The sequence below is a fragment of the Polyodon spathula genome, chromosome 12 (genome assembly GCF_017654505.1).
Source record: "Polyodon spathula isolate WHYD16114869_AA chromosome 12, ASM1765450v1, whole genome shotgun sequence".
Taxonomy (NCBI): domain Eukaryota; kingdom Metazoa; phylum Chordata; class Actinopteri; order Acipenseriformes; family Polyodontidae; genus Polyodon; species Polyodon spathula.
Genome location: NC_054545.1, coordinates 10,049,572 through 10,063,759, shown reverse-complemented (window position 1 = coordinate 10,063,759; position 14,188 = coordinate 10,049,572). Strand labels below are relative to the sequence as shown.

Below are 14,188 nucleotides of genomic sequence, written 5' to 3'. Positions count from 1 at the left end.
GTAATTATTATCATGAATCGAACATGGAAACGTTATCATAAGTTTCAGAACAAACAGACAACATGTTGTTTATTTCATAAAATGTTAACAGGAGCTTTGGTTTAGTATCCACATGGCCCCCTGGTGACCGCCTTCATAAGTACAATTTATATGCGTTTTTAGTTATTGAAGGAATAAAGCATATTTGAATGTATTCTAGCATGTACAGCCATTGGCGCGCGCAGCTGCACACCCTTTACGCTCTGTGTGTACCATTGGTTCTCAAAATGTCGGCTTCAGAATTGTGGATTTAGATGTAATCTCGTGCGGTCGGTTGAAGCGAAACAGACATTTTAAGCTTAAAGAAGTCTACTGTTTATTTAGTGGTACTAATGAACAAACGGAAGCAGATCAGTTTGGTTGAAGCCTTGAAAAAGATTTTAAAAAAATTCTTCTTAGACCCAGAATGTCAGAGGGAACAAAAATCTTATATTATGTCATATATTAAAATTATTAGTACATTTCCTAATCATTAACACGTAATGCCTGTTATGTCACGTGTAAGATTTTTAAAAAAGGGGGTTATGTTTATACGCCATGCTTAGGAGCTGAGTAATGATTACATTAGTTGTAGTGATTGTAAAAGTACGATTAGAAATTAAAACAGTATAAATGAATTGTGAGATATATTTTCCCGTAGTTTAAGTCTGTATTTCAAACAGGTTTATTGTACCTTTAATGTTGTCGTGGACTATTTGGCTGTCAGTGTAGTTTTTTTTCTGTCTCGATGACAGTGCGCTGTGTTTATTCGTTTTTAGAAAAGGAAACGGTGGTGCAATTTGATTGCGGTTTTCTAATGTGACAGTGTAGTTCTGTGAAACTCAGGAAAGAACAACAGTGCAGCGCTCTGATAGGCTGAAACACTGCAGCGTGTTAATGCAGAGTCGTTATCTGCATGAGATTGGAGGTTGGTGTGGTTCAGTTTTTGCGTTCCATTTGAAATATTTCTGGGGGCGCTCCTGATAACCACGAACAAATGCATTTCTGCTTGCACAAACTATATAGAATACAGTGATTAATGCCCTAAAGCTTATGCATGTGCATTATTCTGACATTATTAACTAAAAAAAAAAAACAATAATAATAATAATAATAATAATAATAATAATAATAATAATAATGGAATGTTAACATAAGCGCACGCCCTTAGATTTGTTTTGTTTTTACTTTTAAATTACCATTATTCTTTGTAATGCAAATTTAACCATAATTATTATTTTGTAACGTATTTATGGGAAGGGGGGGGGGGGGGGGGGGGGGGTCATAATAATACCTGCAGTATGGGCGTGTTCAGATCAGGAACCTGTCTGAAATTAAAATATATTAATAAATTCATGTGTGGGGGGCTTTTGATCATCTTTAAAGATTATATGCATAAAAAATGTCAAGAATTGAATACCATTTGCAAAAATACAAGACGGGCAATTCGTCTTCTATTTAATGTGTGTTATTCTATGATAAAGAGATAGTTCGAATGTGAATCCACTTACACGAGTGTATGACCGGTGTACCTCACAGATGTAAACTGTTTGTTGTGAAGATGCCTTGTGTTTACAGTGGCAGAATGCCCTCAAGGATGAGTAGCACTGATACCACTGTGCAGGTGCACTGCAGGTTCGAAGAACAGGAACCTGCCTTTCCTCTCAACGATGTTCTCTTTCATCACCGCAATGGATTAACTGTTCACTTTAGGAATTACTTGGGGATAAAGGATGTTGCCCCCCACGAGTCCATCAGAGTTTCTCTGGTTTAATCTGAGGGATTATTAGGGTTACATTGGTATCTATCATTAAATCACGGCTAAGGTGTCAGTTAAATAAAAACTAATATATTGTATAGGCTAATCCTCAAATAGAGTTGTATTGTCTAATCGTGTAAATATATAATAAGTACTGGTAATGTCGATATATATAAACGAAAAACACATAGCCTACTGTATCTTCAAACAAATGTAACGTCGTGCCATGCATAAACATATCAGTCGTTTCCGGAACGTTTTAAAAGCCGTCAACGTATTCAATATTGTTCAATTTCGTTTAATTATCTATTGAAATTAATAATTCGATGTTTAAAACGGGTTCTTTTTTTCTTTTTTCTATATTCGGCATTGTTTTGTTTTGTTTTGGGTTTTTTTGCTCGTGTGTGCTATATATGTATGTCAAAATGAACACATAAGAAATATTGTACTGTTGTGCTATTGTTTTCTAACAGAAACACTAAATAATTCAGATGTGGGAAACTATTATACTTGTTTTCCTATAAGTGAAATTATCTGTGCCAACACTGACAGAATGAATACACGAGTTACTAAGCAACAATCACGTTCTACCCTTTCTCGCAATATGCTGTAGAGCATATGGCTTATTAGAAATGGAACTGTGACTTCTCATTAACATGCCAGCAACAATGTCAGAGCTTACAAAATGAATAAAGTTACCACTAGGCTATGACTAACAACAATATATTGGAAAGCTGCGCACGATTGCCTTTTAGTAAAAATTTCCTCACGATTTGAACAACAAAGAATGATATACATACGGTTAACTTATAAGTCGCTTTAATAGGTAACAGTAGTATCTGTAAGCGATAGTTTTCCATACATAAAAGGTAATATTTGTAATCATGTTACAATATGTTGTATTTGTTTCATATAAGCTAAATAGGCCTACTCTTTCTTTTGTTAGTTTGCGTGTGCAGCAAATAGATTCATCTTTATACTAACATGATGTAAAATAATGAATAGTACTATAGGTCTATATAACATAGAATTACATTTGAATGACATTAAATTGAAAATACTTTTTTTTTTTTTTTTTTTTTCAATTTATAAAATAATTGTACGTAGGCCCTAACCTTTACATTCCGTTAGTTAGTTGGTTTTGTTGTTTGTTTGTTTTATGTTTATTTTCTTATGAATTGGTTTGGTGGAGATTAATATTACCTAAAGTGGATTTTGGTCGCATAGCTACCTTTTGGATTTGGAAATACATTTTTTTTCTTTACATTCCTCGTCGCTAGGATTTCACAAATAGTTATGTTTTAAAACCGGGAGGTGTCCCCAGTTTGTTTCAGTTCCGTTTCACAGAGGTTCTACTCCTTTTAGAAGACTACTTATTAGTATTTTAGGCCGAACAGTGTTCGAATGTAGTTAAGTAAGGTAATTAAACGGCGTGTTAAATGAACACACGCAAATCCCTTTAGTCGTGTACTGTATTTAGGTGAATGCTTCCTTGCCCTTAAACAGAAAACCACGAAATAGGAGGGTTTTAAAAGTGGGAATCTGTCAAATCTGACTAAAAGATTTATCCGAATGGATTATTTTTTTCTGACAAAACACCCTGCAAATCAACAGCTATATAACATTTTCCGGTTGCTTTGTTATTATTTTGTTGGTAGTTTATAATGCAAATCACTACAGTAATATAAACATATTATGAGTAATAGATCGAAGTGTAATAAAAATGGAGTAACAATAAATATATAGAAAAAATTAAGAGATGGGTGTTAACATCTAATACAAATGAAACGTGTGGTTTGAAACGGGTGATTTTAATAGAGCACAAACATTCAGATGGTGTGGGAATAATAAAAAGGTAATTGCTGATTCTGGGAAGCAATATGGTATTGCTTATTGTTAGTTTCACCCACTGATATAACCAAATTGTTATATGTAATTGCTTACTGCTTTTGTTTTGTTTAAACACACCCCGTTTGTATAGACAAAACAGTTTTAGCTGGGGAGATCAGTCAGCACAGTTTCAATTATATATGATTGGGAACTAATCCAAAAAGTTATCTGTTATTTGAGGAAAATGAATACATTGCGATATCATTTGTTAAAACCAAAATCTGTGTCTGATTTAAGATTATTTCATTATTGAAGTATGTGTAAACGTTTTCTTGTACACCTGCTAGCAGGTTTCAGCAATTGTATCTGAAGCATTGTGGTTTCTTTAGGCACCCAAGAGCCGTAAAAGTCAAATGCAAAAAAAAAAAAAAAAAGTATTGCAATCCTTCCTTTATCTCGAGTTGACTGTTTGTTTTTGCATTCATGTATGTATGAAACAAAGAGGATTTAATCATGTCAAACAAAAGGCTGTAGGTACCCAGAGGGTTCTCATTTACTCTGCTCAGAGTGGCTCGGTTTCATGTTGCAGTTCTTCCTTTGTGCGGTCGCACAACACTGACTTTCTTACCTAAGGCTGAAAAGTGTGAGGTGTGAAACCTCTTCTTTTGTTTTCACAGGTGCGCTTTGCCAAACAACTAGGAACACTCGGGTCTTAATATACAAAAGATCCGGTATGCTAATTAGTGTGCTTACCAAAATTAACTAAACACCAATAGTGCTTCGTTAATTGTATTTCTGAAAGCGCTAATCGCTGTTACATATATTAACTGTTAAAAAGGAAAAGTAGAAAGATATCAGTATTTAAGTCATTCGTATTTTCACACTAATAAACAACGAATGTGTTATCCAATTAAAATAAAACACGTATAGACCTAAATATATGTATGACATGCATTGATTGGAGTTCTTTTATGCTGCAGCTTTAAATCGTGAAACAGGTGCGCATTTAACGTGCTCATTCTCGCTACTGTGCCATTCTAATATCACATTATCAAGGTACTAAACGTACAGTATTCTTGCGTATTCATTTGTTAATACGAATCCTATTTGTGAATGCGAATCGTATTTTGTTTGTTTGTAACGTTTAATTTGTTTTGTAACACCTCTTGTCCTATCTTGATATGTGTATTATCAAATCAAGAATAATTATTTATTTATTTTTTATTTAATTTATAGAGATATAGACAGCTAGATAGATAGGTACATTTAATCGCTATCGATATTATTATCAGAACATAATTTAATTTGCATCGGGTATGGTTCTGTTTCAGTTTTAATAATACGGTTGTAAGATAATAATTAGTTTTGACTTTTCTGTTTTTCACATACTGTACCGGATAAATATTTAAATAACCAACGTCGCGTATCCATAATATTATATATATATATATATATATATATATATATATATATATATATATATATATATATATATATATATATATGGATACGCGACGTTGGTTATTTAAATATTTATCCGGTACAGTATATGACAATTTTTGATTTGTTTGTAAATATCTAATGAATCTACTATTCAAAATTTTGATTGTTGATTATTCATCGTCAAATTTCGGTTTATGAAGATATGTGTGTGTGTGTGTGTGTATATATATATATATATATATATATATATATATATATATATATATATATATATATATATATATATATATATATATATATATATATATATATAGACTCGTTTAATTGACGCATTGATAGTTTGATTCATAGTTACCTCAGTGTTTACAATTTTCGTTGGGAACATGTGTTTAGATAATTTATCCCAGATAACAACAGAAAATACAATCATAATGTTGTCAAGATTCTTTTGGTTGGGTCTGATGGGTGAAGAAATAGTTTTGCTTGGAGTGCCATCTGGCGGAAGAAAGATCTTAAAGACGAGTCACTAAAAGTTACGAGAGCCAAATAACATAATGAAAAAAGGGGGTCGCAAGGTTTCTTCGCAAAACCATATAATACAACATTGATATAACTATATATATATATATATATATATATATATATATATATATATATATATATATATATATATATACTGCACTGACGTGTAGCCTCCAGTAATTGGTCAGTTTTATTGTTAAAATGGCTATTGTTTTATTAACTTGTATTGTTTTAGCTACTTGCCCCTAGTTAACCAAGTTAACTTACCAATCATATCTTATACTGCTAGAGGTACACATGTATTTCTTTACAATGTAAAACAGTACTGTTACCTGTTAGAACAGAGTGTAATAAACCATGATGAAAATAATATCTTCATACATATTTCTTGTAAAATATTATCATTGTACAATATGTTGTTTTTTGTTTTTCTTCCCTAAGTTAATACAGAGCTTTGCTGCTATAGGTAGAAGTAAGAGTTTGACACTAACTTCAGTGAGAGGAAGCTTGTGTTCGTGCAGCTCACACTACCTTGTGTAATGTAACTGGAAAGCCAGCAACGTCTGTTTTCCGATTTAGCAGAATGGACAGAAGGTAAACTGTGGAAGAATGTTGTGATCACACAGCCATGAATAATGCACCTTTATGATATTAAGCATTCCAAAATAACTTAGGGGCAGGTAGGCAGGTATCACCCCCCCCCACCCCCCACCCCCCCCCACCCCCCCCCACCTTGTGAAGCTAAAATACCACAAGGGGGCGAGAAAGTCCTGGTCACTAAATAACATTTGTCAAATTTGCCCCACCACAGTATCCTAAAAATTCAAAAGAGAGCTTTTGTAAGGACCTGTTTTCCAACGGAAGATCCAGAGTATCTAAGTTTTCCTTTATAAAAATTATTCTCGTAGGGTTTTCATAGGGTATTGCATTGCTAGAGCCAAGTGAATGAATGAAGGTGCTAACATTCTTAATGTACTAACATAATACAGATAAAGAGCTATTTTTGTCCACATTATGTACATTATTTTTTGCTATTTGCTTTTTAAGTAAAAAAAAAAAAAGAACTCTGATATATAATGGTTTATATTCGAGAGGGCAGGGTATATATTGAGCAACTCTGCACACTATTTTCATAAAGTTAAATACTGTAACCATCATCCAAGCACACTGGTTGCAGGGGGCTCAGACTTTAGGGTTTTCATCCACCTTCTAGTGCATTAAGTACTGGAGTAGTGAACTGTGTTGGGCTTGAACTAAACAAACAGGAGATTTAAGTCTAAATTGCTCACCCACTTTCCAGCTCAGCTAGATTCAACGCCCCCCCCCCCCCCTTTAATTTTCTGTCCTTGCCCCTTTTTAACAGTCTACCCTGGCCTGCCGTTTTCAGACACATGCACAGAACATGTCAATTTTACATGGATTATAGTTTATTCATTTGAGAGTAAGCCTGGTTATTCTTTATCACAAGTTATTGGCAAGAAAATAATCTGAGGATGTATGATAAAGTGTTATTCTGTCCATCAGCACAACCCCCTCCTCGGGTAGCTGAAGGGCTCCGCTGTGCGTTGTGCATCACCACTACCTGAGGGGTGGGTTATATCAGTACAATCCACGCCTTTGCGTGTGTTATCGTTTTCATGTTGCATTTTGACAGGGCATGTTTATATACTTTTACATGATACAGGAAGCTCAAATTTTGCACGGCATTGTCAGGGAAATATATACTACATGTTATTAATTGATTGAAAGCCAGGAGGAACTTTATTGAGCAATACGCAGAAATAACCTTTTTTTCATATATATATATATATATATATATATATATATATATATATATATATATATATATATATATATATATATATATATTATTACATTTCTTAATAACATACATGCAATCTTACAATACAAACATATTCTCGAATATATAACTTTAACATTCATCTAACCCCGCAAACTATACCCATACCTTCAGTAATAATTATTACATAATAGAAATAGTATGATAACAAATGGCCCAACGTTTGTTAAATCAGTAAAGTAAACTTTTCTTTTTCACTTTGTGGTTCGTTTTCTAGTGGATGTTTAATTACACATTTTCCATTATCCCACTCACTGTGATGTTAATATGTGGTATCTGACCTAAATTATATATAAAAAACAGGCTTGTTTACTGATGAGCAGGTTGAGTAGGATATAATTTAATTTATTAAGCTATCCAAAGTTGTAGGATACAGTTTCATTTAAAAAAAAAGTTGAGAGTATACAATATTCATTGCAGCTTAACTCTGCTCTCTTGCCTAAACTATGAGTATAAATCCTCCTTAGAAATAGATAATGATTTAACTAGTTTGCAGTCCCTAAGGTAACAATGCAGACACCCAATTCTCTAAAAATGAGCAAGGGTATACAATTACATGGTCCTTGAGTGTTTCTGCCTGTACACATGGTTACAGCAGTAAGGGATTTTAATACTAATGTTTGTCTTTATAATGTACACTTCCCCTACTCTTGAAGTCTACCATTTTCTAACACCAGTCTTCCCATTTTAGAACTCCTTCAATCAACATTTACAACGTAATTAAAACCCCCAGCAGAGCCCGATTTATGTTATATCTGCCTGTGTGAGATTGGGCGTGTCCGTTAAAGCAGTCCACATCATTACTGTGGGATTTAAGGAATGGTGAGAGATGAATGAGCTGGATTAAGATTACAGTGGACCCCCCTGGAAAAATCAGCAAGTGGTTCCCCATACTTAGCACTGAATGACCTTGGCAGTCTTTAAACTTAGCTTTACTTCATCTACATATTTACTTTTGATCACTTCAGAATTTCATGATTTAGACTATAGCTTTCTCCTGTAGTCTGCAATACACACACACACACATGCACACACACACTCTGTACCACAGGCTTGGATAGTCCTTAAAAGAATTCTCTGTTGACAGGGACACTGTGATACTGCATCACAAATACCATGTTGGCAGTTTGTTTACAATGTAGTTATAGATGCAGATGCATATATGGAAAGGAATACATCAAAAAGGAATAATGTTACCACCTACACTGTCATTTTTTTTGTTTGTTTTTTAAATTGTAAGTTAACAGCCCAGCTTCGTTTTAATGTAAATCAGCTAACACTACTGGGACAGTAAACTTGAGGTAGAAAAGGGTTTAGAAAAATAAGCTTCCTGATAAACCCATCTACTGATAATCTTCACTTTCAGATGAAATACAAATGAAGAGAGAATGGGCACAGTTGTTGCTTCCTGTTTTCACTGAGTTTGTTATCAGGTTATCATTTCTTTCTTACCTACCACTGCATTTGGGATCAGGTTTAATAGGTAAGTACTGTAAGTAATTAATTAAGTCAACATCTAAACATGAATAATGGTGGAAGGATTGTTTTAACCTGTAAGGTGGTATTAGGTAATTGAGGATTGATCAGAAGAATCTTCAGAAGATGATTTAAGGGAAAACAGTCTGCCCAATTGTTACTGTTTGAACCTCGAGTTTATAATGTTCACGTACTCTTGTTTTGGGGATCTTATAGTCTTTGATATTGTGCAATTAATCTGTATCTGATTCTGCTCTAAAGACTGTACTCTCTAAGACTAAATGTAAATACACATAGTTATACTTACAATTGAAGTAAAAATGGATTACTGTGATCTACAGTTTACAGTTAAAAGTGCATGTTATTGAGACTGTCAGTAAATTGACATTTAGGAGGGCACTTGCCAGGGACTGGCCATGTCAGCCTGTTACAGAACGGTTTTATAGGGAGCCTCATTTCTGTGCATGTGCATAATATGGGAATGAGCAGAAGTAAACACACTGAGGCTGAAAGCCAAAGTCTCTTTACAGGCTGGAAGTGCCAATACAACCCATATGCAGACCCTCATAATCCTATAAATATACTATAAAAATCAATACTGGTGCAGAAAGATTGAACATAAAAAAGGTTCAACACTCATTCTGTGCAAAATGTCTTCTTGTAAAAGTTGCACAATTTCCAAATCACGGACCCTAAAATCAAGCGGTTCAGATAACCAAAATGGGCAAGGATCTACAGGATCAATCATTAAGATGTCAGAAAGATCATGGGAAGGTTTTGGAGAGAAAGTCAAACATAAGATAAACCTAAGCTAATATAATATCTATATCTATCTATCCATCTATATATATATATATATATATATATATATATATATATATATATATATATATATATATATATATATATATATATATATATATGGATTGTTACAAGAATTAATCACTAATATGTGGAGACCCCAAAGGAAGAGAAAATAATGCAATACTACAGTATAGTAATATAAACAGCACTGGTTATAGAAGTGATACTGCACAGTAATTTGAAAATATATACAACAATAATGAAACACATATTGCAGATTGAGATGTGATGTAATGACCTACTTCACCAATAGAAATCTTGACAAGACTTTTATTGAAAACTTCCACAAAGAGACCATGTGATAACAAGCTGCTGAACTGCAATAAGATCCATCTTTAAGAAAAGGAATGTCATTTCATCAGAACTATCCTGCAATTAACATGTTTCTAAGGCATTAAGGCTTGCTTTTTACATAAAGCACTTGCGCTATAATTGTACAGTTAGGTTTGACCCATTTGCTCATAATTTACTTCTCTTTTTTAAAAGACAGCATTCTGATGGTCTTCTGTGAAAACAAAGACTACATTCTTTATGGATCAGTTGATCTAAAGGAGTAAGACAATGCTCCTGAACAGCAGATAAAACTGAAAAGGTTGCTTACAATACCGATAATAATAATAATAATAATAATAATAATAATCATTTACAAAGACAATATTGTTCAAGATGACATATCCGGGTAATACAAGCAAAGGCACACTTTACAACATTCTTTGTTTGACAGAAAAAAATTAATCTGGAAACATAACGACAGACAATGATAGCTCTTGTGTTGAGAGAAACAGTTTCTCAACTTTACATACCAGCATCAAGACGAAAGGAATGTTCTTTGAGGCGTTGGGAAACTCAGATGGGTGATACTTTACAATGTTAAGAAGATGGCAAGAGTACATTCTAGATTGTGCTATTTTTGGTGGGATGGCAGTATTTTGCAAGGCATAAGTTAAAGCTGGCGGTTGTCTTTTTATTACTTCCACAGTGTAAGAGGTCCATGTTGTTGTTTAGAGGACGCTGACACGCTCGCTGAGGGCCCTCATCTCAGCCTCCTCTGTCTCTGGTTCCTCGCTGCAGTCTGTGTGCTTGTTCACCAGGTGTGGAGGATACTGCAGGCCGTGCTGTCCTGCAAACTGCTCCCAGCGCGAGTCGTCACTCTCGTGAGTGATATAGCGCTCTCCCATTTTACATTCAAGGTCCCGCAGATCTAGCCATGTTTGGTAATCCTATAATTAAAGAAAAAAGGGACAGTAAATCAGGGTTTATTTGCATAGCGGCCATTGCCTGCTAGATTATTGAATAGAGCTACTTTTAAGCTTCCTGAGCCAATGACTATTATGAATAAGGCTCTAAAAGCTTAGGCTGTATTTTAAACATTTAATGAAAGAGGTCCCATTTTAGGAGGATCATGCACTGATATTCATTTTTTCAAAATGTTTCAGCATTTACAGAATATTCATACATTGTAAACCACTGTAGTTGAATTCTATATGGAAATGTATGTCAAATCTGCAATAAATACAGAAGTAAAATGTCAAGAAGACCCTAAATACTAATAAAAGGTTACTTTTTGATTGAAAGTTTATCTATCTATATGTGTGTATGTATGTATGTAGGCTCCAGTAAAAATGATCTACTGATTGTTTCCGCCAATCCATTATCCCAGCTAAGAATGCTATCTTAAGCCTCTTTCACACTGGCATGCTCTACCTGGGTCGAAATCTACTAGTAAAGTAAACAATGAGCGTATCAATGCCCCGGAAGCAGCTTGTTCCAGACGCTTCCATCCAAGCTTCCCTGGATTGAACCGTTGGCCCAAATGCTGATTAGAGCAAACGTTTCTTCATCCCTGCAGCAAACTGGCTTACGGTGTGTCTCAAGCAACAAAAATATGACTAAACATAATAAACAAAAAATATTCCTTGAGGAAGTGAAACCTTCACACAGGTGTGGCTGTTTGTTATTTTATCAGGCGTCATGTATTTTGTCTCTCTCCACCTGGGTCAAAGTGTGTCAACCCACATCCTGAGCAGGATTGCTGGGACCCTGATTAACCCAGGTACAACCCAGGTATGTGGTTTCACACTATGAGGGATTATGACCCAGGTAGGAGTGCAGTGTGAAAGGGGCTTTAGAAAAGGAACTACTACCCTAATTAATCCAGCACAAAATAAAAACATACACTCAAAAAAAGACTGTGTGGCCAAAGTGGTTTTAAAGAGACTAAAAATGTTTTTCTAAGCTTAATCAGACCCCAAAGACAGTGACATATGCCATTCACAAGTCTTGCCTCTTCAGAGGGTGTGGTCTTTATCCATGGCCAAGTCACATTTACAGCCTGTGTTTAATTAAACAACTTATTAGAATCATGCTGTGCTTTACAGACAGGTATGGCATGCAGAGCTGTTCTAAAAACAAACATTTGATCCTTTCTAGACAGTAAGACGCAGTAGAGAATAAATATTTATGGATAAAGAGCAAATACTTCCAGAACATTTATATAAACAAGATTTAAATGTTTAATAAAATAGCCTGTAATCTCGAATTCTTGTCACAGACATATAACAGCAGACCACAAACTGTTGGTTTAACTATACTGAATCCTTCCAGTCAGTCGATAGCATACACACTGGCGTGACTGATCACACTGGTCACACTGACTAAGATCTTAAGCACATAGGCCATGTTTTGACCACGCCCATGTGCTGATAGCCTATAGACAGCATTGCTACCTCATTCCTTCTGAGTTATTTAAAAACTGGCAGGACAGCTCTAAATCATTTTTACATGGTTCATGGATGCATGCACTGTACATTCACATTGCTGACACACTACAGCTGTGTTATCTGCGCTTCAAATTGACAAGTTATTAGTGTTTTTGACATGTTATTGATTTTACTTCACATCTCTGTATACAGTCTGATGTGTTTACAGTGATGCAAGCACCAGTTTGATTGTATATAGGCGGGCACACAAGACAGATGCTTCTTATTACATGCACCAGGAAGCTCTTTGTATGAGTGGCACTTGATGAGGTGGCTCGATGGGACTCTCAAATTTCAGTGCAAGGGTCTCGGACAGTACCACATACAGTATATTATGACTAAATTACATCTATGTTCTATACGTGGGTTCTGAAAAAAAAAAAAAAAAAACAGAAAGCCACAATAACTTGTAACAAACATGTCTTCATACTTTATTTTTACTGGTTAAAATACTGACTCCCAAAATAGAATGGGAGCAATGACAAGAAAGTACTTAATTTTTTATATACCCTGCAATTAATTAACCCAAATATCCAAACGTTTTAGCACTGACAATGAACAAAAATAGTACTTAGAAAGCTACTAGGTCAAATAAAGACTATGGCGAAGTTGATAAGTTAATGGTTTCTCTAGCAAAGAACGATTTACCTGTAACCATGGATGACTAAGGGTCTTGTCCACACTGTAGCGTTTCCTCATTTTCACTTGCAATAAGTTATTAATGAGATCAATTGCTGCAAGACAAAAAATACCTTCAGTAAACATGTCTTAACATAAAAAGGCTTAGTCTGTAGGCAGTCTTCTCAGAGTCAAGAAGGGAATAAGGGCCAAAGCAAACAAAACATTAAGCTTGTTTAAGGGGTTTTAGTGCTTCACACACTGATTTTGACCTTGAGGCCACCAATTGCAAAACCTATCCGTCAGCATTATTCAAATGAATGGACAGTCACAAAAATAAATATGCCAAACATAAATGTATAAGCCTGTTTACAGATGCTTAGTTAAACACAGCAAATGTTTTCCCCATCTCAGTACAACAGCTGCAAATCTCTTAAACAGTTCTTAAATTACATTTCAATTGCCAACTCAATCTAGAGTGTGAAGGTGTGATCTGTGCTGTTGTGTGATTGTTAAGCAGCACTATAAAAAAAAAAAAAAAAAAAAAAAAAAAACAACCACCTGGGTTCATTTTCAGGGCAACATGAGCCACAGCAAAGTCATCATATACTGTATGTCAATAAATGCAATATCTGAATTGCCAGTTTTGACTAGTAATTGGTTTGAAAGCAGACATGGTCATTTAAAGTAGGTTTTAAGGGGGGTCTTTCAGACACGAATGGCAGTCTAGACCTATACAATCTAATCAGATCTACATTATAACTAAACAGGACACAACATGCCAATACCAATGTGGATTGAAAAAAAAAAAAAACAGTACAAATGAAAATGTACACGTGGATATGAAATGAAATGGAAAAGGTGGAAATGTGTGCAGTGCGGGTCTACGTATTGAAAATAGTGAAGTAAAGAACAAATAACGGGAACAGTGACCAAGAAAAGAAAACTGATACCTTCAATTGTACTTTTTTTCTGCATCATTTATCCTGATTTTAGTGGCTGAGTACAGAAAAAATGTAAAATACCTGACTGGATGAC

General features: G+C 34.6%; 1 protein-coding gene across 2 annotated transcripts in view; it reads right to left on the bottom strand.

Annotated features, from left to right (window-relative positions):
* Window positions 1-10,063: 10,063 nt before the first annotated feature.
* Window positions 10,064-14,188, bottom strand: part of LOC121323851 (serine/threonine-protein kinase D1) — a 71,541-nt gene continuing 67,416 nt past the window's right edge. For both annotated transcript variants that reach the window (XM_041265132.1, XM_041265131.1), the window contains 2 exons: window positions 13,181-13,266; window positions 10,064-10,993 (listed from right to left, as the gene is read on the bottom strand). In XM_041265132.1, the coding sequence (XP_041121066.1) occupies window positions 10,775-10,993; window positions 13,181-13,266 (305 nt within the window). In that variant the 3' untranslated portion in view covers window positions 10,064-10,774. The remainder of the gene's footprint in view (window positions 10,994-13,180; window positions 13,267-14,188) is intronic.